The sequence below is a fragment of the Macadamia integrifolia genome, unplaced genomic scaffold (genome assembly GCF_013358625.1).
Source record: "Macadamia integrifolia cultivar HAES 741 unplaced genomic scaffold, SCU_Mint_v3 scaffold1250, whole genome shotgun sequence".
NCBI classification, from domain to species: domain Eukaryota; kingdom Viridiplantae; phylum Streptophyta; class Magnoliopsida; order Proteales; family Proteaceae; genus Macadamia; species Macadamia integrifolia.
In genome coordinates this window covers 74,564-98,669 of record NW_024868132.1, presented here as the reverse complement: position 1 = coordinate 98,669, position 24,106 = coordinate 74,564, and the positions used below count along the sequence as shown (strand labels likewise).

Here is a 24,106-nt window from a genome sequence, read left to right as displayed (position 1 = left end):
ATCATAACATATTGACATATAATATAAATACATACTTATGAAACAAAATTATAAATATAAAGAAAAGAAGACATAAAAAATACAAGTATTTATTATACTTACCTCTATGATGCCAAAATGAGTGCCTAAGCCCTAAAGGTATCCACTATATTTCTACTCCTGTCAAAGAAGAATGAAGCTCATCGCTGCCGGAGCAAACACACTGCTGTCGGAGCAAAATGGTCGCCTAAATCAATGGTTCTTCCTTCTTCCTTGTTCCTTGATTCCTTCTCAAAGCCTTTTCTTAAAACCCTTGACAAAATCCAAACCCTGTTTGTGAATCGTGTTTTTGTTTTGTTTGTTTTGGTTATTTTTTATGGAGTAAAGCTGATCCCATACATCTCAAGTGTTAACAAAACCATACACCTACCAATAAAAAATCTATATTTGGAATCTTCATCAAGTAATTTTAAAATGTGTTTAAAAAAAAAAAAAAACCCCATAAGGCGCCACTTCACACAAGGCAGAGCACTGCCTTACCATCTCTAGACCGCATCAGCACCAAGGCGTTGCTAAGGCATCGCCTTACCAACGCCTTAAAAACTATGCCAGCAAGTCTAGGCGATAGTAAATCTGGAATTTCTGAGCTGTTGAATGAGATTCCTGTGGCTGAAGCTGATTTCCTCTTTGGTGTTCACCGCCTCTTCTCCTTGGCTGAAGGAAGAAGATAACTCTCCATCCTGTGTCCCTCCATCTCTTCTTACTTTATTGGTTTACACTGTTTAGTCTATTTCTTCCTTTATTTCTCCCTTTGCTGCAATTATGTTTGTCATTTTTGTCTGTCTTCGTGTGTTAAAGTCTTTTTTTTTGTCTCCATTCTCATATCATTGCCCTCTCTTTTATCATTATTTACTTGCTGCCCTCATATTTATTTCTCTTCCAAATTTATTCATACTGAATAAATCTAATTCCAGTTATGTCCTTCTCCTTTAGCTATCAAGTAATACCACAGAACTTGTGGTTATTTACAACTTTGCCACTCTCTTTATAACTTCTGTTTAATTACAATACTGCCACTACACCTTGGTTATTGAGTTCTCTTATTTGGGTGGGCTTTCAAGCAATCCGATTCCAGCTTTGGAATCCGGATCCGCATCAAGTGGTATCAGAGCAAATTTCCTGCCCTCTCTAACCATGACAGGTCACATCACCAATGTTGAGTTGCACAAGTTGTATCGTGAGGTACTTGAGAAGTAAAAGGAAACTAATGCTAGAGTTAAGAAGAATGAGGCAAAATATGATAAGTTTATGGACGAGACTCAAGGTGCCCTCGCTAAGATTCTTGCCTTTATGCAAAAGTCTAAAACACGAGTCGATGAAAGACCATCTACACCACCTCCTTAGTTTACTGCCCTACGGATTGAAGATACACCTCACCGAGTGCAACGTGATCCTGTTATACCCCAAGATGTTACCCAGCAATTTTCTGACAGAGATCATAGCATCAAAGTTGAGGTTCCAGAGTTCAGTGGTGAAAAGGGACCTGAGGAATTTATTAACTGGCTTACCAAAGTTGAAAGGATTTTTGCATATAAGTCTCTTCCAGACAAGAAAAAGTGTGAACTCATTCTCACCAAGTTTATTGGGTATGCATGTTCATGGTGGGATGATGTACTGCATGCAAGGTTTGTCAGAAGACTTGGACTCATTACCAATTGGGAGGTCATAAAACATATTCTAACTAAAAAATTTGTTCCGCTTAATTATGAAAAGGTAATGTTTCATAAACTGTTTAACTTGCAACAAGGTAACAAAGATGTGGATTCCTAAACCCTTGAGTTCCACAAACTGTCTTCAAGGTGTCGACTTACAGACCAACAACGGGTGATGCAATATATCAGTGGGCTAAGTACTAAGATCCGACTCGAGTTGGCTAACACTGATTTCAGATCCGTTGATGTGGCAGCGGTTCAAACCAAGACCGCTTAAGAGAAGTCCATTTATTGGAAGGGTATGCTCAAGACTTCTGCAGTATATAGACCTCCACCACGTATGGAGGAAAAGAAGCCTGAAGCTCGCAAAGTTGAAGAAAAAAGGTCAGAGTTCAACAAGAACAGTGATGGCTTGAAGTACATCAGATGTCATAGTTGTGACGAGAAGGGTCACTACTCCAACAAGTGTCCCAACAAGACTCGTTCTGTGAATGCAGCAGAGAAGCAACCAATTGAGAAAAGTGAGGATGAATCTGTTTTATATCCTTATCCCCTCAAGGAAGATGATATGTTCGACTATGGTGATGAAGATGTAGAAGCTCATTCAGCTAGTCTTTCATCCTTTACAAACAGACTAGTTGATAAGGCTCCTCTCTTCAGACAGAAGGGTACTCTTCGACACGGTTCTGAACCTACTGATGTACATACAGTTGTTGATACCGGGGCAGAAGCAAACTTTATATCTGCTGAATTTGTTCAAGCACACAACCTTCCACAAAAGCAGCTTTTCAAGAAGATTCACGCGTGAGGTTTTGGACCCACAGCTCGAGAAGAGGCCACTGCAGTTGTTCTAGTACACTTACAGTTTGGCCGTTACAGTACCATGTCACCTGTTTGGTCACCCCATTGGCGCACTGCGACATTCTTCTAGGGCAACCTTGGCAGCGACATGTAGGCATTCTCTATGATGTCGCACCGAACACCATCAAGGTGAAGCAAGGAGTTGTATGAACTTAATGAGGCCACATGCATTATCAGACATGCCACGTCGTCGACTGACTCCTACTCCAGTGACACATCAGCCTATTCTCCCTCCTCTTGATGTTATGTTCCCATCTTCTGCTTCAAGATAAGTGCCACCTCATCAGCGAGCAACTTACAAGGGTATCTTGGGAGCACGACCTAACTCGATGAAGTAAAGTTCTTTTAAGACCGGGAGAGCTGATGCAGTTGGGCGATGGAAGGGATCTCTTTGATTTGGGATTTTTTATTTACTTTCCTTTTTAGTTTCAGAAATTAGTTTGTGGTATTTTATTTAGCTTGGATTTTTATTTCAGTTTCTATCTAGGCTAGTTTCCATTTTTAATTAGTTACCATTGTGATGCTTTGAGTTTTCCTTTAAGTAGTTATGTAATACAATCTAAAAAAAAATTTATTCATCAAAAAAAAAAATACAATCTAAAATTTCAGTTTTAGATTTTGAAGAATAGAAATGTGATTAAGAGTTGTTGGATTTGAAACCAGGGCTGCCGATTCCCCCTTCTTCTTCCTCTAAAATTTTCCAGTTTCTTCTCTTCTTTCTCTTTTCATTCTCTTCTTCCTTTTTATTATTCTGGTTTCCTTCCCTTTCCCTGTTCTGGGCGATCATCTCAAGCTTACGAGAAGTGTTGCTGAATTAATAAATCCCATCGACTGCATCTGGGATTTGGATCGAAGGTTTGGGTGCCATATGCGAACCAAACCTTGAGCTCTTTCCTTCAAAGCCCTCTTCCATAGTGAGCAGGTCAACGAATTGCAGATCATACTTGCAACTATCGCTGGTTCCAAGTTTCAGACTCAATACTCCATGTATTGCTTGAATCTGTGAACTATACTAGTTAGGGTTGATCTAGCAAGTCTAGGCGACAGTAAATCTGGAATTTCTGAGCTGTTGAAGGAGATTCCTGTGGCTGAAGCTGATTTTCACTTTGGTGTTCACTGCCTCTGCTCCTTGGCTGAAGGAAGAAGATAACTCTCCATCATGTGTCCCTCTCTCTCTTCTCACTTTATTGGTTTACACTGTTTAGTCTTTTGCTTCCTTTATTTCTCCCTTTGCTGAAATTATGGTTGTCATTTTTGTCTGTCTTCTTGTGTTAAAAGTCTTTTTTTTTTTTTCTCCATTCTCATATCATTGCCCTTTTCTTTTATCATTATCTACTTGCTGCCCTTATATTTATTCTCTTCCTAATTTATTCATACTGAATAAATCTAATTCCTGTTATGTCCTCCTTTAGTTATCAAGTAATACCATAGAACTTGTGGTCATTTACAACTCTGCCACTCTCTTTATAACTTCTGTTTAATTACAATACTGCCACTGCACCTTGGTTATTGAGTTCTCTTATTTGGGTGGGCTTTCAAGCGATCTGATTCCAGCTTTGGAATCCGGATCCGCATCACGTGGTCACCTAGTCACTCAGGCCGATAGGCGGAGTAGGCTACCCCCTGGCATGATTGTCCCTCACTCCCTTGGGCTCGTAGGGGGCCCTTCCCCTTGTGAGGCCGCCTACAGGTGATGGCCTACCCGTTCAGCCATTGTGGTTTATTTAGTGCCACTTGTCAATCGGCTCCCACATTGGATGTCTTCAAAAATGTTGGTCTTACTAGGTTGTTTGGCCGTTCCCACGTATCAAGGCTAATCTATAGTTGTTGGATCGGATGGGTCTTAGCCATTAGTTTTTGGCTATAACACTAGTCAATCAAGAAGGTGAATAGGTACCAATCACATTTTAAGGTAGCATATCCAGGTGCTTTTAAAAATACCTCCCAAGTTTTGACCAATTGTCTTTAGTTGAAACTGTTTTTTTTTTTTTTTTTTTTTTCTTTTTTGGTGAATAATTAAATGTAATAACAAGGTAAAAAAGGGGAGGTATATATAATGCCACAAGGCAGGGGGAAAGGAATACAACCCTAGTGGGTGGGAAATAAACAGAAATAAGCCCTAGGAGACAACAATAAGCATATTCCTTGGGGAATTGATAACCGATCTATGGGGATGGGAACCAAGCTTGGAAGAGACGTCAAAGTAAATGGCATTCCAAATCTTATCGAAAGATCTAGAGTTGGAGGTCCATCTACGAAGGTTATGTTCCATCTAGATATGGTTAATAATAGCCCCAAAGGCGAGTTTTCCAGCAACGACACAAATAGATCTTCCAAAAAAAGTCATATCAATGCAAAGCCACTCTCTCTGCAGTAGAAGGGGCCTTCTCCAAGCAAGCCAGCATTTGGCAAGGACACACTTCCAAATGCGAGAGGAGAAAGGGCATTCGAAGAAAAGATGGTTGCTATCCTCTAGACCATTCTAGCAAAGACAGCAGGCTGAGAACATGCATATGACAATAGATGAGGAAGGATTGGGCGGTAAGGCAGTTGGATAGGGCTCTCCAGACAGTGAAACTATGTCGAGTGATGGACTCTAAACCATACAACCTTGAGCCAGGGGCAGTTGGATTGGTCAAACGAACAAGGTTCCAAGTAGAGGAGGAGAAGCAACCCGAGGAGGAGGCAGACCAAATGATCGATCATCTCTGACGAAATGGGGGAAGGGAGAAAAGAGACTGCCAGATGGAAGCAAGAGAGGGGATGCCAAGAGAGAGGGACCAAGAACCATGGGAGATGATTGAGGAGACCAAAGAAGATCTAGGGAGACTAGAGGAATAGACTGATCTATGGCCCACAATTAGGGAGAGCAACCCAGTCGAGCGCCAGTTGTTAAGCCAGAAGGAGATCCTGCGCCAAACCCAGTAGGAATTGGGGTTAATGCCGGAAGTCCAGAGAGAGTCTTTGCAGTAGAGGAAAAAGTGGACCCAAGAGACCCATATATTGGGATGCTTGGAGACCAACTTTCATGTCAGCTTGATGATGGCAACAAAGTTGACATCATTTGATTCTTCTCAAGCCAAGGCCTTCTTCCCACTTGGGAAAGCAAATGGACCAGCGGATGGGGTGGAGTAATTTCGTAGAATCGATACCTTTCCACATGAATGAGCAGAATAGGGATTCAATGAATTTGGGAAGAAGGAAAACTCCGGACCAGTTAATGTAGGACTAGATTGATCACCCAACTAGACCCAAATCTGTAGGAACTTTTAGACTAAAGAACAACCAAACCAGTCCCAAATAGGTAGCAGAAAATCAGACTTGAAACACAGTCCAGAATTACTATCGGTCTCTAGAACAGTAACACAGAGAAAAAATATTATAGCAGCAGCCCTTAGAATTATACCAGAGATAAAATAAGACCATTAACAGATTTGAATAACAGAATACACAATGTGCAGTCCAGGAATCAGCAGTAACACTAACAGAAATATCGGCTTCAGGAAATAGCAGTTTCAGTCCACTAGAAGACAAAAAAAGGAGATTTTGAATATCGCTTCATGGCTGAGCAGAATCAGCCAATATGTGGATCGAACCTCACAGGTACAGGGAGGAACAATCGAACAAAAATCTGGCCCAATCGGAAAACCAGATCAGGTCCTTCCAGCAGGGGCGGATACTCTGTTTTGCAGAGTTTTTTAGGGCAGTAGAAATTTAAGATATAAATACCTGGATCGATGAGCAACAGTAGGATACTTGAAAAAGCTTGGAAAGAAAAAGAATACTTGAATAATGAAGATCCTCCCGGGCTTCACACCACAAGGAGTCATTGGATCGAACACCAAACCATCACTGTGATCAGACACACAGAAGTTCTCTTGCAGAGAAAGCAGCAGCAGCAGCAGCAGCAGCAGCAGCAGCAGCAAAATAGTTTTTGTCAAAATCGTTCTAGGCTTTTAGGAGCCTCCTCTTCTTTATTTATAATGTTAATGGGGAGGAAATTATAAAATAGAAGGTTCCTCAGAAAGGAAACCAAATATTCTCCTAATACAATAGTTACTAAAAACTGAAATTAGAAACTAGTTGAAAAAGGAAACTAACTACTAATGACTTGACTCAATTAATAACTTGACTCCTAGGGAAACAAATATAACTCAAATCAAGCCCAACTAAAAAGGAAACTAATGAAAATGGAAACTAACTAGTAATCTCATACTCAATCTTAGAACCCCCTTTTACACCCATAAAAGTGGTCTATTACACTCAAAACACATGGGATCAAAGGCCAACATGTATGGAACCCAACCCTAGGCTTATTCCTAATAAAACAAGCCTATTTTCGTAATTAATCAGCATCAACTCTCCCAATCTTGAAAAAATTCGTCCTCGAATTTTGCAGTGATGAGGGGGAAACATGTCAGTAGTAGCTTTGACCATTCCCAAACAAAACTTTGGTTGCTTGTAAACTTGTGGAATGTAGTCTTCAAGGCGTGGAGCTTTCTCTTCAAAGAACCATGATGGCATAACAAACTCTATATGCTCAACCTCTGAATCAATACCAACTGTGAATGTCGTGTGTAAAGAGTCGTCAATGTTGGTAACCTTCTCATCAAGGGTCGGAGGAACAAGCTCTTCTTTGTCATCATGAATCTCAAAGACTTGTTGTGGAGTGATCTCAACCACTATCGCATCTTCCACGACTTCAATCTTATCTACTATGCTCTCTTCAATGTAGAACTCGTCAGTTGAATCTTCTATCTCTTGACCTTCTGTCTTTGAAGCTTCAAAAACCATCTCTTCAATGTGAACCTTGACTTCAAGTTCTTTTAGTTTGAATAGAGGTATCTTCACTTCACATAGAGGAGTTGTGGCTCTTGGGGGTGTTGAATTGTTAGGTTTAGTGGCTGGAAAATTCTTCTTGACCTCCCTAGCTTGGTAACCAAACCTTCTACTTGGTTGAGCCATAAGTTCCTCTGCTCGAAGAGCCTAGTCAAAGCAATCTCTCATTATATACACTTCAGCAACACCGATTCCCCTATTAATTTCACCTCGTAATCTCAGTCGAAACCGAGAAAATAATTGCCTCTCATTCTTCCTAATGCCTGTGCGAGAATAAAGTGCATCAAACTTATTCATATACTCCACCACAGTCATATTTTCCTGACAAAGAGAGTTCAGCTGGTCGTGTATACGAGCTCTGAAATTATGTGGCAAGTACTTACCAGATAGTTCTTGCTTCATCTCTTCCCATGTAGTAGGTTCTCTACCACGGTCCTCTAGTTCATACTCATAGGTTCTCCACCAATCACGGGGCAGCCTCAACTAGCTTGGCACGAGCTAGTTTCATTTTCTATTCCTCAGGCAAGTCATAATAATCAAAATAATCATCCAGAGCAGCTACCCAATTATAGAACAATTGGGGGTCATGTCTCCCATCAAACTCCTTCAGATCGAGCTTGACTTTCTGTGAATCTTCAGAGTACCCTGATATGTGGGACGTTCAGTCTCAAAGTAACCCCTTACATATTCTTCAAAAGTAGGTTGCACTACATGAATCCTCTGTGGTCCTCTCAAATTAAGGTTAGGTCTCATGTTAGCCAAATGAGAAACTGAGTTCATAGGGGCTTCCACTTTAGGTGGTACATGAGTACCATGTGCAGGTTGTTGAGTATCCATAGCCAACACCTTTTCACTAAGAGCTTGTTGTTCAGCCTTTAGTTCAGCTCTCATATTCTGTATCAACTCCATAATAGAAGCTAAGGTGGGGGTGGTGTTCTCAGCCATGCTCTGATACCACTTAATGTAGAACTGGATTGGACATCCAACTAGACCCAAATCTGTAGGAACTTTTAGACTAGAGAACAACCAAACCAGTCCCAAATAGGTAGCAGAAAATCAGACTTGAAACACAGTCCAGAATTACTATCGGTCTCTAGAACAGTAACACAGAGAACAAATAGTATAGCAGCAGCCCTTAGAATTATACCAGAGATAATATAAAACCATTAACAGATTTGAATAACAAATTACACAATCTGCAGTCCAGGAATCAGCAGCAACACTAACAGAAATATCGGTTCAGGAAATAGCAGTTTCAGCCCACTAGAAGACAAAAAAGGAGATTTTGAATATCGCTTCAATGGCTAAGCAGAATCAGCCAATATGTGGATTGAACCTCACTGGTATAGGGAGGAATAATCGAACAAAAATCTGTCCCAATCGGAAGACCAGATCAGGTCCTTCCAGCAGGGGCAGATACTCTGTTCTGCAGAGTTTTCTGGGCAGCAGAAATTTAAGATATAAATACCTGGATCGATGAGCATCAATAGGATACTTGAGGAAGCTTGGAAAGAAAAAGAATACTTGAATAATGAAGATCCTCCCGGGCTTCACATCACAAGGAGTCGTTGGGTCGAACACCAACCCATCACTGTGATCAGACACACAGAAGTTCTCTTGCAGAGAAAGCAGCAGCAGCAGCAACAGCAAAATAGTTTTTGTCAAAATCGTTCTAGGCTTTTAGGAGCCTCCTCTTCTTTATTCATAATGTTAATGGGGAGGGAATTACAAAATAAAAGGTTCCTCAAAAAAAAAACCAAATATTCTCCTAATACAATAGTTACTAAAAACTAAAATTAGAAACTAGTTGAAAAAGGAAACTAACTACTAATGACTTGACTCAATTAATACTTGACTCCGAAGGAAACAAATATAACTCAAATCAAGCCCAACTAAAAAGGAAACTAATGAAAATGCAAACTAACTAGTAATCCCGTACTCAATCTTAGAGACCCCCTTTTAGACCCATAAAAGTGGTCTATTACACTCAAAACAAATGGGATCAAAGGCCAACATATATGAAACCCAACCCTAGGCCTATTCCTAATAACACAAGCCTATTTTGGTAATTAATCTACATCACTAGTAAATATAAGAAGATTAGAGGACTGATCGGATGAAAACCAGGTGACCTGCGTACGATAGAAGTTTCCCTTTCCAAAGCTGATACTACTAAATTTAGGTGAAAACTAGTCCACCTTAATTTTGGTATGGATAGAAAATAAGATCATTTGAATGTCTATTTAATAACCTTAAAGTGTTCAATTCCAAATATTATGGCAAATAACCAATAGAATTCAAGTCCATCATGATACTACTTTAGAGTTCCATATCTCTTTACTAAATTGAGTTTTACTTAAGTTTTAGTCCTTACACTTCAATTCCTAAATTTCATTTTTAAGTGGACTTGCGACCTTGAAGAATGGTTTGTTCATTAATTGCTTCCATTTTAGAACTTAGTGATTTAGGTCATGGGCCTAAGAAAGACCTAAGAAAAGAGCTCAATAGCCCATCCATTTATGAGTAGGGGAGACCTGCCTTTAGGGCTAATAGGTCCCACACATGGGACACTTATTGTCTCTTCTCTTATGTTTGTCAAGTTAGGAGTCCAGCTAATGTTCAATTGTTCTTTAATTTCTGTTCTTTACCTATAAGATTCCTACTTCTATTGGGAATTCCATTCAGAATTTTTATCTAAATTCTGTGTTTTCTTGAGGCCTGATTGATGCAGTTGGGCGTTGGACTTAAAATAGCTTTTGATTTGATTCCTTCTTTCTTTTTTTGGAGCTAGAACTTAGTTTGGTAGTATTCTTATTTGAGTGAGATTTTTATTTCTTTTTTAGATTTAGATGCAAGTTTAATTTTATTTAAGATTAGGAAGGTAGGTTCTTTTTGAATCCTCATATACAATTGTGTAGTCCATTGTTGACAGAATTTTGAATAAGAAAATTGATTGAATAGTTTTTTTTGGTTGGAAACCATGGCTGCCGTGGGTGATTCTCTTCTTTCCCCTTTCTAATATTCTCTCTCTGTCTCTAACCTTTCTCTTGCCTCTTCTATCCCCTTCCCCTTCCATATTATACTCTATTCTTTCTTTTCCCTGCTGCTGTTACTTCCCTGGGTTGCAGAAGACTTGATCGATCTCTCTCAAAAGCACTCCTTTTGGCCTGAGATCTGAAGCGAAGGAAGCTCTTCCCAAGGCGACCTGAACCTAGAACCTTAAGCCCTATTACTGCTCCTGCTGCAAGTTCGAGCTCTGCAACAGTACTGATTCTTCTCCTATCGCCAGACCTGAGTTGCAGAGACTACAGCTCATGTTTGCTTGCTGTTTGGAGTATTCTTCCTATCGGAATCATGAGGCCAGAAGGTGTCCAAGCTTCGTCAAGAATTTTGGGCTGAAACGATAACCCTGGGAGGAGCTCTCACCACCACAAGCTTTTCCCTCTTGCCGCTGGTTTTGTGTTCTATCATGCCCTAAGGTTGAAGACGAACAATCTTCTTATTTGCAAATAAATCACTTTCTGAAATTACATACTTGCCCTCTACTAATGTTTAGTTTCTCTTTTAGCCTCTTTTACATCTCCTTATAGAATTGGCCCTCACTTTGAGAATAATTTCCTGATTAGATCCAGCCCTATTGTCTCATATTAAACTGTGTGGTTTGCTGCTATAATTACAAAATTGCCATCCTTTATTAGAAACTTCAGTTTATTTACGGAACTGCCATCACTTCTTGATGTAGATGCACATTATGGAAGGATATATGAGAGGAAGAAGGGTCCAGCCAAGAAGGCCAGCCGAACCCCTACTTAGTCCACTTGAGTGGCTAAGTTATTAAGTATAAATAAGGGCCCATTGGGCCCATCAGCTAGGGGGTATTTAGTAGTTGTTTTTTTATTTAAATAGAGGCCCATTGGGCCTATCGATTTTATTAAGCAGTATGTCCAATCCAAATTGTCTTAGGACTCTATTTGTTTTCCACATAGGTTTATTATTCCTAGTCTTAGTATGACTGTAATTAGGAAGGTCCTGCCCTCTATATATAGAGGAGCTTATGTAAACCTAATTTTCAGATTTGAATAAAGAAAATTACAATCATTATGTCAAAACAACTAAGATAGTTGCGGGTGAGAAGCCCTAGCCGAGACAGCCACTCCTCCCCCACATTCTCTTATTTCTTTTCTTAATTTCTGCAATCAAATTTCTGGTTTCTGTTTCTGTTTACAGCAAGGATTGATTTCAAGATTCAGAGCTAAACTTGGAACCACTCGATCTCCTCTCCTGGCCAACTCAGTGGTATGATCTGCAAGACCTTCTAAGGACTGATTCAGCTCTCCAAGGGGGCCACTCGATCTCTGTTGGAAGGCCATCTGCAGCTGTTCACTTCTGGTTTTCTGCAATTCTTGATTTTCTCTCTCCTAGGTCAGAAATCAAGAACTTTTTAACTCTGCAAGCAGCCGTCAGAATCTGTTAATAATTGGGGGTTTTATTCCTCACACCTGGGCCTACAATCGACCAGAAGATCAGCTCCATCTGATCCCAGACCAGCCAACCGCAGGACCCTCTCTTGGACCCTGCACGGGTTTTTTCTCTCTCCTCTGTTTTTTTTATCTTTTCTGGTTTTTGGGTGTTGAATTACTTGTTTGCTTTGTGGGTTAATCTACTCTTGTGAGTGTTCTTTGAGGCTGCTGTTCTAAGGTCTCTTACAGTGGTATTAATTGGGGTTATGCTAGCGGGATTAAGCTTTTGAATCTACTCCTGCATTACTCTTGATTATTTGAGTTACTACTCTATTGTGGGCTCTAAGCGATCCGATTTCAGTCTTTGGAACCCGGATCCGCATCACTGCTAGGATTAAGTCAGTCTTAGAGTACATAAGAATTAGCATTAGACATTTTCAAAGTCGATGAATAGAAATGTACTCCAGCACATTATGCAGTAAATTAAATTGAGGTTTTGTTCGGCCAACCAGAAACTTAATGTAGCTGAAATAAGGAGGTTGAAATGGACGAGTAATAAAACTAGGAAAGATAAAATAAGGAATGAACACATTAGAGTTAATTTAGGAATAGCTTCAATACATGATAAGTTGCGAGAAAGTCGTTTGAGGTGATATGGACATGTGCAACAGAGGCCTTGGAATGCTCCAGCACAAAGGGGTAATTTGATTCAGAATGAAGGAGCTAAAAGAGCCAGGGGTGATGTAGAAGCATGGGTGGTTGGGAGCATTCAACAAGCTCCATCAAACCAGTATTTTTGGGAAAGATTTTTTTCTTATTTAATTGGCCCCATAACCAGCTCACATAGAGGAGATACTTCAAGATTTATTGGCTGCCTTACTTGGGAAATAAGTGAAGAATTTAACAGATTCTTGTGGGACCCAGCCAGGCTGTCGCATGGAACGTTTGCTGGAGCAATTTCATATTTGCAGTAGAATATCTTGTGGGGCTGGATTAGATTGTATGGAGATTTTTAGGAGATCAGTTTCCTAATTGTGTGGTCTCTTTAAAGATATTTAAAAGATTTTTTCCTTATCTTTGTTTCTATTTTGAGATTATTCAGTTTATATTTCTCTAACTAGAATTAGAAGATAACTTAGAATAGTTTCTATTTTTAATTGATGAGATTTTTGTAGTGGATTTCCTTCTTCATGCAAGAGGGTATTTAGAAAGCAGATTGCCTTTTTCTATTGTATTTAGAAGCTTCTAGTTCTCCGACGCATAGGAGGTTTTTGGCTGTAATTGATTTCCATTATTATAAGTAAAGAAGGGCTGTATTCAGCCTGGAACAATTTTGAGAAAAAGAAAACAATGGCTTTGTGCTGTAGCTGTGAGCTACAACAGCAGTGAGGCTGTGCAATGGTGAGATGCAGAGGGTGAGTGGTCCAGGAAAGAGAGAGTCCATTATCCCCATTCCTTATCCCTCTCCCCTTCTTCTCCTTCTTCTCCAATCGATACCCTTATCTCACTTATTCTGAGTTTTATTTCTCTGCCATCTGAGACCAATTGAATCCATGTTGAAGCTGGCTGGTTTACACACTGAAATCTCCAACGAAGGGTCCAAGTTGTGCTGAACGTTATTCCCTATCCCTTTCCCCCCCCCCCTTCTCCTTCTCCAATTGATACCCTTATCTCATATATTCTGAGTTTTATTTCTCCACCATCTCAGATCAATCGAATCCATGTTGAAGCTGCTGGTTTACACACTGAAATGTCCATCGAAGAGCCCATGTTGCTGCTGAACATTATTGCTAATTTGAGGAACCATCTAAGCATCTGCATTTTTTCCAGAATTGGGGATTCTCACCAAATCTTGAGGCTGGTCAATCTCAGCCACAAGTGATCATTTTGCGGCTGATCTTTTGGATATCAATCTATCATCCAAGAACCTCCACTCGATGCTGAAGAGACCCTGTTCTGTTGACTCTTGTACGCTCTACAAAATTTTTCCTATTGCATTCCTAGATCAAGACTGAGTTTATCAATTATTTTGAGAACCTCTCAGGGGTTAAAGTCACTTGTGACTTAGCTCTAATTATTTGTATCAAAGCCAGAAGAACGGTAGACTGAGCTCAGCAAAGTCTGATTCGATATCTCTACCAAACTTGTGGATGAGGTTCTTTTCAAGATGGGGAGAGTTAATGTAGAACAATGGGTAATTGAGAGGATTCAGCAAGCTCCATCAAACCAGTACTTTTGGGAGAGGTTTCCTTCCAATTTAATTGGACCCATGGCCAGCTCACATGGAGAAGATGTTTCAGGATTTATTGGCAGCCTTGGAAAATAAGTGAAGATTTTATCAGATTCTTGTGGGACCCAGCCAGGCTGTCGCATGGAATGTTTGCTGGAGCAATTTCATCTTTGCGGTAGAAGATCTTGGGGGCTAGATCAGATTGCACAGAGATAAATTTAAAGAAGATTTAGAAGATTTTTTCCTTGATCTTTGCTTCTATATTGAGATTATTCAGTTTATGTTTTGCGTAACTAGAATTAGAAGGTCACTTAGGATAGTTTCTAATTTTTTTTTAGTGAATTTCCTTCTCAGGATTGTCTTTCTTATTGTATTAGAAGGTCACTTAGGATAGTTTCTAATTGTAATAGATGACATTTTTGTAGTCAATTTCCTTCTCAGGATTGTCTTTCTTATTGTATTCAGAAGATTCTAGTTCTCCCACTTATGGGACGTTTTAGGCTGTAATTGATTTCTGCTATTGTAAATAAAGAAGGGCTGTACTCATCCTGGAACGATTTTGAGAAAAAGAAAATAATGGCTTTGTGCTGTAACTGTGAGATGCAGCGACAGTGAGAGGCCAATCAACGGTGAGAAACAGTGGGCGAGAGATCCAGGAGAGAGATAGTCCCCTATCCTCATTCCTACCTTTTCCCCTTCTCCTTCTCCAAACGATACCCTTATCTCACATATTCTGAGTTTTATCTCTCTGCCATCTGAGACCAATCGATCCCTGTCAAAGCTGCTGGTTTACACACACAGCTTTCCATCGAAGAGTTCAAGTTGCTGCTAAACATTATTGCGGATTTTGAGGAACCATCTAAGCATCTGCGATTTTCCAGATTTGGGGATTTTCACCAAACCATGAGACTGATCGATCTCAGCCACCAGTGATCAGTTGGGGCTGATCTTTTGGTTATCAATCGATCACCCAAGGACCTCCACTCCATGCTGAAGAGGCCATTTTCTGTGGACTGTTTGTATGCTCCACAAAATATCTCCTATTGCATTCCTAGATTCAGACTGAGTTTATCTATTATTTTGAGATCCTGTCTGGGGTTAAGTCACTTGTGACTCGGCTCTACATTAAGGGGTAGGCCTCAAATGACTCTAGGAAAAGTGTTGAGAAAAGATATGCATAGCATAGGACTAGTAGAAAGTATAACAAAATAAGGCTTTGAATAGAGCTGATTGGACAAAAAGGATCCATCATCCATGTAGCCGGACCACATTTAGTTGGGATAAAGCCAAGCTGAGTTGAGTTGAGTTGAGTTTGTTCAGCAAAGCAGCAGCAATAGCACAGCTATGTGGATTCACGGTTTGGAGGATGAAGTTCCTTTCCATCTAGGTGGATTCCCAGTGTTCTTCAATTCTTCTCTTCTACAACCAACTATTCTTTGTATGTCCAGTCAACTTATGGGACTCTTTTAGTTTCAGTGTTCTGAATCATCTCTTCTAATCGATTCCAAGGTTTTGCATTCTTATTCTCCAATCAATTAGATAGTCTTTGCTTCTGCGTCCTCCCTTTCAGTACTCCCTAATTCTCTGTCCCGTATTTATTATTAGCATCAGTTTCTTTCATATTAGCATTCAATTAACTACCACTACAACCCTTCTATTAGTTGAAAGGAATCGTTTCCTAGGAAATTCATATTCTTCTTCCTCTTCTTTCTTCCATATTATTGTTGTTCTGTACCACTATGCTCTGAAGTCACTAAAAGGGAGCTTAAGTGAATTGGGCGTGATGGACAAGACAAGCAAAGATATGTCTTGTTTCAACCCACCTAGAACATGAAATAATTCCAAATATGGGATGATGGCTTTGTGATGGCCCATGCCCTATCGGTTCTGTACCGCTATTCTCTGAAGTCACTAAAAGGGAGCTTAAGTGAATTGGGTATGATGGACAAGACAAGCAAAGATATGTCTTGTTTCGACCCACCTAGAACATGAAATAATTCCAAATATGGGATGATGGCTTTGTGATGGCCCATGTGCTATCGGTTTACGCCATATTCAATTTCCCTCCCGTATAAGGGTTATGTTAATTATTCTGCTCTGTTACCCACCTAACATTATAAGAAACTCACCTGAGTCATAAAAATAATATATGAAGTGCACTGGAGTCCCCACTAACTTACTCTCTACATGGACTTTTCTTTACCTCATGCTTGGGATGGCATGCTCCATAATGTCTCATCAAATTCTTCAAGGATTTCTAGAGCAAACTGTTAGTAGAATTTGTCCTATTAGTTTCTTTATCTTTTTTTTTTTTTTTTTTTTTTTTTTTGGGGGGTGGGGGGTGTGGTGGGGTGTCGTCGTGAGGGTGTTCCTCTTTTAGTTTCTGCAAATTCTCCACTTAATATCCAACCTCCGATTGGTTGTTCCACCGTAGCTTCCAAAATGAAATCCTAACAAACTAACCTAATAAGTAATAACCAACCAGAACCCATCGTTACCAGTCTACTGTTGCTGCCCAAATATAGAAACCTTATCTGAACCATAAAACAACTTCAACAGAAATAAAAATACCTAACAGCTCTAGAACTAGTTTAGGGTCTCCTCCGCCATACACCTTTGCCAATTGAACCATTTCAAACCCTACCCTGATTAACCCCATTTCCTGACTTAATTGTGCTTTTAATACCTAAAACCACATATTTCACCTTCAGTTTGAAGTCTACTATCCAATTAGTTTAATCTACCAGACATTAGATCCAAATTTACTAAAAACCTTTCTCCATTTCCGTTCGCCACCCAAATCACAATTCACAATTCACAACTCACTGGCCTGATTCTAAAAGTACAAACAGAAGCCACATGTTTATGAAAATAGTTCAGCCAGAATTCCCTTGGCTATATCTTGGTTGGACTGAATAAGTGTGGACCTCCTTATCTACAAGTCCAGAGAGAATTACTGGCTGGAGCAGTTTTAGTTCAATGTTTCAGATTCTTTCAAGAAACTAGGTTAGTTTTCTTCTTCTTTTTTCTTTTTGGCTATCCAGCAACGGTAGCAAGCTATAGGAACTTAACTGGGCCACGGCCCAGCTTCAGTGCTACACTAGGATGTGATCCATCTTTCCCCCCCCCCTCCACTGTATAGGGAGAAAAAGAATCAACCAGTTTACAGAAAAGGATCCTACATGTCCATTGTGGGAACCCTTTCTGACATATCCTGTTACGGTCCTAGAAGAACTCAACCTCATAAACTGGCTTACAAGGTGAGGGGACCCAAGATCATATAAACCCACATCAATTCCCATAGGAAAACGATGCGGGATCAGCCCCCATAAGCTGATATGGGATTGTAACATACCACCATGCTTCCGAAACCGACGTCCACGGTGGCCCACTCCGAATCAGGTAGCCCTTTCTAAGCGGCTTTCACTCTGCTCCAAGGTTTCTTCCTGGCGGCAGGTAGGCCTTTCCTAGAGGCTTCCACTCTAGAACCAGGTCGCCCCTTCCAAGCGCGGGTTGGACCGAGGATCAGCTGCTCTGATATCACTGTTACGGTCCTAAAATAACTCAACCCCATAAACCGGCTTACAAGGTGAGGGGACCCAACACCATATCAACCCACATCAATTCCCATAGGAAACCGATGTAGGATTAGCCCCCATAAGCTGATATGGGATCGTAACACACCCTCTATTTTCTGCCAATGTGGACAAGATGATTTGGAATTCTAAGGATTGGACGGATATAAAGTTCTTCCCCTTTTTTTAAGCAATCCCTGCTATTCAAACAATTAATGACACATGGAGACATTAGAGCTTTGATTCAGTCTGCAAGTTAACACATGACTGGTTGATGGGAAAAGACGTCTAAATATGGGCATATAGCTTCCACATGGCAGTGATAGCAGGCATGTGGAAAAGGGTTCCTAAAGTCGGTGTCTATTTCTTCAAGATCATGGTAAAATTAAAACCAAATCAACTTCAAACTCATACATTTCATAACCAAAACCTTGTGAAGCATGCATAAACTAACCCTGGAAAAACTCAACCATTAGGAAATAAATAAAACATAAACAGTAACTCTACCACCAGTCCCTTGTTCCATCTAATCTTTATTTCTTTTGGTTCAATATTCAGCCTCACTTCACATAAGAGAGTGAGTGCAAATCTCAGAAATAGCTGTCCTGTCATCCCAATCAAATAACCATGCCTCACAAATTTTCCATGGTATATAAGACTACTGATAATAACTCCCATGCCTTATGTGGCAATCCTTCTGGCATTACCATGACAATTTTGGTCAATAATAATAATTGCAAACATTAATTTTAATAGTAATGACTGCTCAAATGGGGTTGGAGTTCGTAGTGAGAAAGGGATACAACAACATAATAGGAGAAGGAGATCTGGCAACTATCATTGTATGGATAGGGTCTTCTACAGAGAAGCCTTGGATGTTTACCACTTTATCCATGTCAGTAGGGATAGCAGATCCCTTGCATCGCATGTGAGCTGCTTGTTCAACAGGATGCTGAAATCTGCGAACAATTTAGTAGTTTCTTTGGCCAGGCACAGTGCTTCTAGGCTTCATCTGAGTACAGAAATTCCTCTATACCTCTGCCGGAGTTTGTTTCATCTATTTCTGTATCTTTTTTATTGATCATTTGGAGTTTTTGTTATGCTGTTTGTTTGGAGTTTATTACACTGTTTGTCTGGTCATGGTACTCATTATATCCTTGAATTTGTTGTTTCTTATCAAAAAGAAAAAATTACAATGTAGTGAACAATATATGGAAAAATAGATATCAGTTCTTACTCAGTAAAATAAAAATAAAGTGACCAAAAAGTCAAGGAAAGCCAAGAAACATATCGCTTACCTTCTGGCGTGTCCAGCCTAGTTGATGATTCCGAATGTGAATCCTGATCAACTGTTAAACAAATTTAACATCATTAATGGAGTGTCTGGTAACATGTAACATGTTTCATGGTCAACATATCTCAACATGAGGAGGATCATGCATTAGCTTTCACAAATTCAATTAAATTCTGAGTTTGAGATGAAAAGAAAATGGTCACTGCAGAAGTCCACAAAATCACTGCAGAAGCAATAGCAGTGGAAGAAGCAGCAGCTCAGACTGGATATAATAATATCACAGCAAGCAAACACCAGAAGACATCCATAGATAATCCATAGATAACTGAAAATATTTAGATTTTTAAATCCAATGCAAATCAAGCATAACATTGACATGTTCTCTGGTCTTTAGGACATTTAATTTAATCAGTAATAACTAAACTCTAAATCTTTTGTGTGCTTCCCACATAATGATATTTTAACCATGGAGCTGGTAGTTTCAAACGGTACCCCATTGGTACAGTAAAAAGTTCAATAGTATTACATATAGTCGTTGTCACAACAGTACTGCCTCAGGATGACTCCAAACTTTGTGATATAGTGAAAGGTTTGTAAAACATTTTCCAACAGAAAAATTAATCAATAGAGAAACCTTGGTAATAGAGTGAACAAGGTTGTTGAGGTACACTCACAAAGTGTACAAACCTGCAACTCAACATGTGGATCCTTCTCTCCACCCAAACCCCCCCCCCCCAAAAAAAAAATAACGGGGAAAAAAATGAACAGAAACTGAATCATATACTAAGTTTATTTCCAAAATATCAGAATTTTTAATGCTTACAAAACATTAATCACTGACACCGTATCTTTGCCAAGAAACCCAACAAGCACAAGTTTAACCAATCAGCCTACCCCACAAGTCACTCAGGCATCCCAATCAATCATCAAACCACAACTTTCTACATAACCACAGACCATAATCAAAGACTTCATATTGAAACGCAAAAAATGATCCCTACACCAAAAAATGCACACCATTGTCGGATTCAAAGCCTCAGAAACTCATTTCACATACCGAATTCTAATAAAAACAATCTGATTATTCAGTTGATTAGACATAAAAGAAACAAAATTTAATCCAGAAAATGAAGTTGATAATCACATTGGCCAAAGCGAACAAAATACGATCCCACCGAAAAGAAACCAAAAGGAGAAGTTCGAAATTCAAAAATAAAAAACTGGCCTGAAAGAATGCAAGAGCAGCGATAGCACAATCGACACAGCCAAGACCTATATGGACAGACGTTAACAACGTTGGAAAGCAACGACCTCTCTCCATTTCTAACAACATCTCCCACCAAACCATCTGAACAGAGAGCTCTCTCTCTCTCTGTCTCTGTTTGCGACTGCAGAGGGTGAGAGTTGAGAAAAGGTTTTTGGCTCGAAAAAGGAGTGTTTGGAAATTACCTTCGCTTCTCCTGTGGATGAAGTATCACTAGCAGATCCGGCTGCCCGACTTTGGGGCCTTTGAGGATGCCGACAAGGGTGTTTCCTAGTGGAAAATTTTCTGCATATAGTAGGGGCATTTTAGTGATTTGAGTAAAAACTTAGGGGTCAAAGACTCAAGGTTGAAAGTCAGTACGTGTTATTTTATTATTATTTTTTTTTTCGGGTGCTGAAAAAATTTATCCACCTCTACTCTACAGCTGTACTTGAGAAAAGGGTTGGATTTGGTTCAATTTAACAAATCATTTTTTCTTTCCGGATTGATTTTTCTTTTTTTTTTTTTTTTGGGGGGGGGGAGAGGGGGGGAGGGGTGGGGTTGTGGTTTGGGCTTGGGTGAGGGTGGGGCGGTTGGGGTGTGGGGGCGGTTTAAAGGGTGGATGTTCAATTTAACATGGTGCATGATACACCCCCTCATTTCCATCCAATGCTGTATGCATGAATGTATACAAAACCCTTCTAAAAAAATCAAGTATTTAAATTATTGAGAGTGGCAATCCAAATTAAACTGTCTCCAAACAAGATCTTAACGAATATTCCCCAAGAAAATCTACATGCTTAAGAAGGACCAATCTAAGAATACATAGAGATTCTTCAATTAAGTGATATTTTTCTATTCTATTTTTTTCACACTGATAGGTACCATTCTATTCTATCATATTCTATGGGATGGAGGGAAAATGAAAATCAAGAGGTTCAAACCTGAAACCTCTTAGTAGAGTGGGCTTTGGCATTTCACACTCTACCAATTGTGCTTGGTTAACATTATGTTCTCCAATCACATGGTGTGTAAAGACTTAATGGTCAACTAGTGGTACATTAAATTATCGACTTTGATGTAGAAAGGTTACCTTAAGATCTCCTTTGTTGCCTTCCAAAAACAAATGAAGTACCCAAAAAAAAAAAAAAATTTTGAAAGAAAGATGATCCTACCAATAATTGTAAAGAAAACATAAGGGGAAAATATATGAGGTTGATGTTACTCAGATGAAACATATCATAAGTCATATCTTAAGTGGTCCATTCGCCAATTTGTCTATAATTAGTACATTTATTGCCATGTCTTTATCACACATTTTGTTTTGGTGAGACTCTTAAGTTTTATGACTTGCACTGACTTTTAAGCATAATCACATTCAACTATTCTAGCTGTTTGGGAACAAAACACAAACAATGAGGTGAGGATGCCAATTTGTCCATAGAGAATATATAGCTTGTTTTATAAATTTTAAGGGAAAATATTTTCTGAGCTATTGGTGTAGGGTAAGTTAGCACCTTTGTGTTCATCTTTCTCTCCTTCATATAAAATTATTTTTGATTGCTATTTTACTGCATCTCATTGACACGTGCTACTCTATATTGCTTGCTTAGAATAACCTTTCCTACTATCCCAAAATATATATATATATATATATATATTCTCCTGATTATAAAAGAGTTAGTTGATAGTAAAATAGATATGCATGCCCATTTATTACATATGTGTGAGTCCATCTGTAAAGTCTTTTCTCTTATTGAATATACTGCAATTATAGAAGCAACAAGGTAAACAATCTATATATTTCAAATATGTATTCCATATCGATAAGGTGTCACACCCCACTTCCAGTAGACCCAACTTACACCGTAGGAATACCGATGGTGTGAGTAAAATGCGATTGTACTTGGAGATGGATTACACTTTGTGGTCAATGTGTTCCTAGTATCGTGTAATCATACTAACTGTATTATTATGAAGGCATGTAGCATATTTGTTATTAGATATTATTCCCTATGCTACGTCCCCTTGCCAACAGGGGTAAGATGTTGGATAATCCATTTGTGCTATGTTCGATGAACCTTCCTGGAATGCCACACCCATAGTATGATGTGATTGTTGTCGGAGGCAAGAACTTGTCCGGCATGGCCGATGGATATACTGGTGTCGTGACTGCCAAGAGGGGATTATCAGGGGTTTGCTCGGTGACTGATGGCCGCATACCGGGACCGACAGGCTCTTAATCATGGCTATTTGTATCGCTGCGTAGTCGATGGTGATTCTGAGACGAAAGATACAGTCTAATGTGCCGTAGTAGCATTTACTAGACCTAGTTGTATTATTAGGTGGATAATAAAATAAATGAATTGCATCATGAGCATTATCAACTATATGTTTAATTTCTGTAATCATGCATCATAAATTATTTACGCTACTACTTTGCTTGGTTGTGCATGAACCCCACCTCTCACTGAGCAAGTTGGAAAGCTCACCCCATATATATGCCCTCTTTTTAGATGATAATGCAGGTACAATTGTGCATATGGCTTGTGACTCTCTTTCCTTTGGACCCAAATATAAAGTGAGCGACTGGTGGATGCAGGAAGCAAAGGAGCATGATCAGGATTGTGCTTGTGATTTCTGTGCATTTGCGGTACCATGAGGTGTTTGGCATATTTTTGTTATCCTGATATCGATTTGTGGATAGTATACCTTGAACTTGATATTTATAAGTCTTGGTTATTTGTAACGGATAAACTTGGTTATGAATATTACATTATCACTAGATGTATCCCCAATTTACTTATGATTCCGCTATTATACTGTAATTCCACTGCTATTGGTTGGTTTGTGTTGTGAGATTGTAAATCATTAAGGTGCTATGATCATAGATCCTGGTAGGTTCGTAAGATGGGTAAGCATCTTACTCACACCACAGGTATTCCTACATGGTAATTTGGGTCTACTGGGAGTGGGGTGTGATATGAGGTCATCCATAAAAACCTTTGGGATTTATTATTGTAATTATTGAAAGAATAAGGCAAACAATTTATGTCATATTTGGATATATGGGCCAATTCCAACTCAATAGATAAGAAGACCTTATCATGTTGCTGCTTAAAGAAATAATAGTGGTCATTTGTTTTATGATGAGGAAGCAAAGAAAATCCAAATCGCCATAAATCTTCTCGAAGTAAATATCATAGTGGATGACAATTAGCTTGGTAAATGATGTAAAATAAATGACGTAAACCTTTATGTGATTATTTCTCAATGAGGCAAAATTAATGGTGAATTATGTCTTATTATGTTCAATCATATTGCTCTAATTTATGGGCAAAATATGATTCTTTCGCAAAACTCTTAAAAAGAAGTGTGGCCCCACATATATCTTTTTTCTTTCATCTAATTTGAAAATGTTGGTTCCACTGGATGCTGTCTTTTGTGAACATTAATTGGTGTGGTGTATAGGTTCCTTTTGTAACACTTGTGCCTTGACCTGGTCTAATTTGAACTATTGTGATAGGTCTCGGATCGGAGATCGAAAGTACAATCGAGTTTTGGCTCGCGGCCGCCCATTGCTGAATGGGAAGAGATGACCCCACATGTTTTGCATGCCAGTCCAACTGGAGGGGATTCGTACCTCCTGATCCCAGACGGTAAGTAACCTGACTCCCCACACATGAATCCCGACACGTACCAAAGTTGCCGAAAGACCATGAGCACGGTTGAGGGCAACTACCTGTGCAAGGTTAGTTGGTGGATAGCAAGCAGTCAACCACCAAAAACACTGGGCCTGAATCTGGTGGGCTATTTTCAGTGAGCCAAACAGGCCGCTGTCAAGGTTCCGATGCCCATGGGTCCTACCACTCGCATCGTAGACAGTCTCGAATGATCCCAAATCATCCTCCAC

The 24,106-nt window shown here is 39.5% G+C and overlaps 1 protein-coding gene across 5 annotated transcripts in view; it reads right to left on the bottom strand.

The window, feature by feature from the left end:
- Window positions 1–20,461, bottom strand: part of LOC122063209 (tobamovirus multiplication protein 1-like) — a 71,218-nt gene extending 50,757 nt beyond the window's left edge. For 2 of the 5 annotated variants that reach the window (XM_042626926.1, XM_042626925.1), the window contains exons 1-2: window positions 20,176–20,382; window positions 18,955–19,005 (exon numbers count right to left, since the gene is read on the bottom strand). In XM_042626926.1, coding sequence (XP_042482860.1) covers window positions 18,955–19,005; window positions 20,176–20,298 — 174 coding nt within the window. In that variant the 5' untranslated portion in view covers window positions 20,299–20,382. The other 3 variants (XM_042626923.1, XM_042626922.1, XM_042626924.1) reach the window with 3 other exon arrangements.
- Between the last annotated feature and the right edge of the window lie 3,645 nt (window positions 20,462–24,106).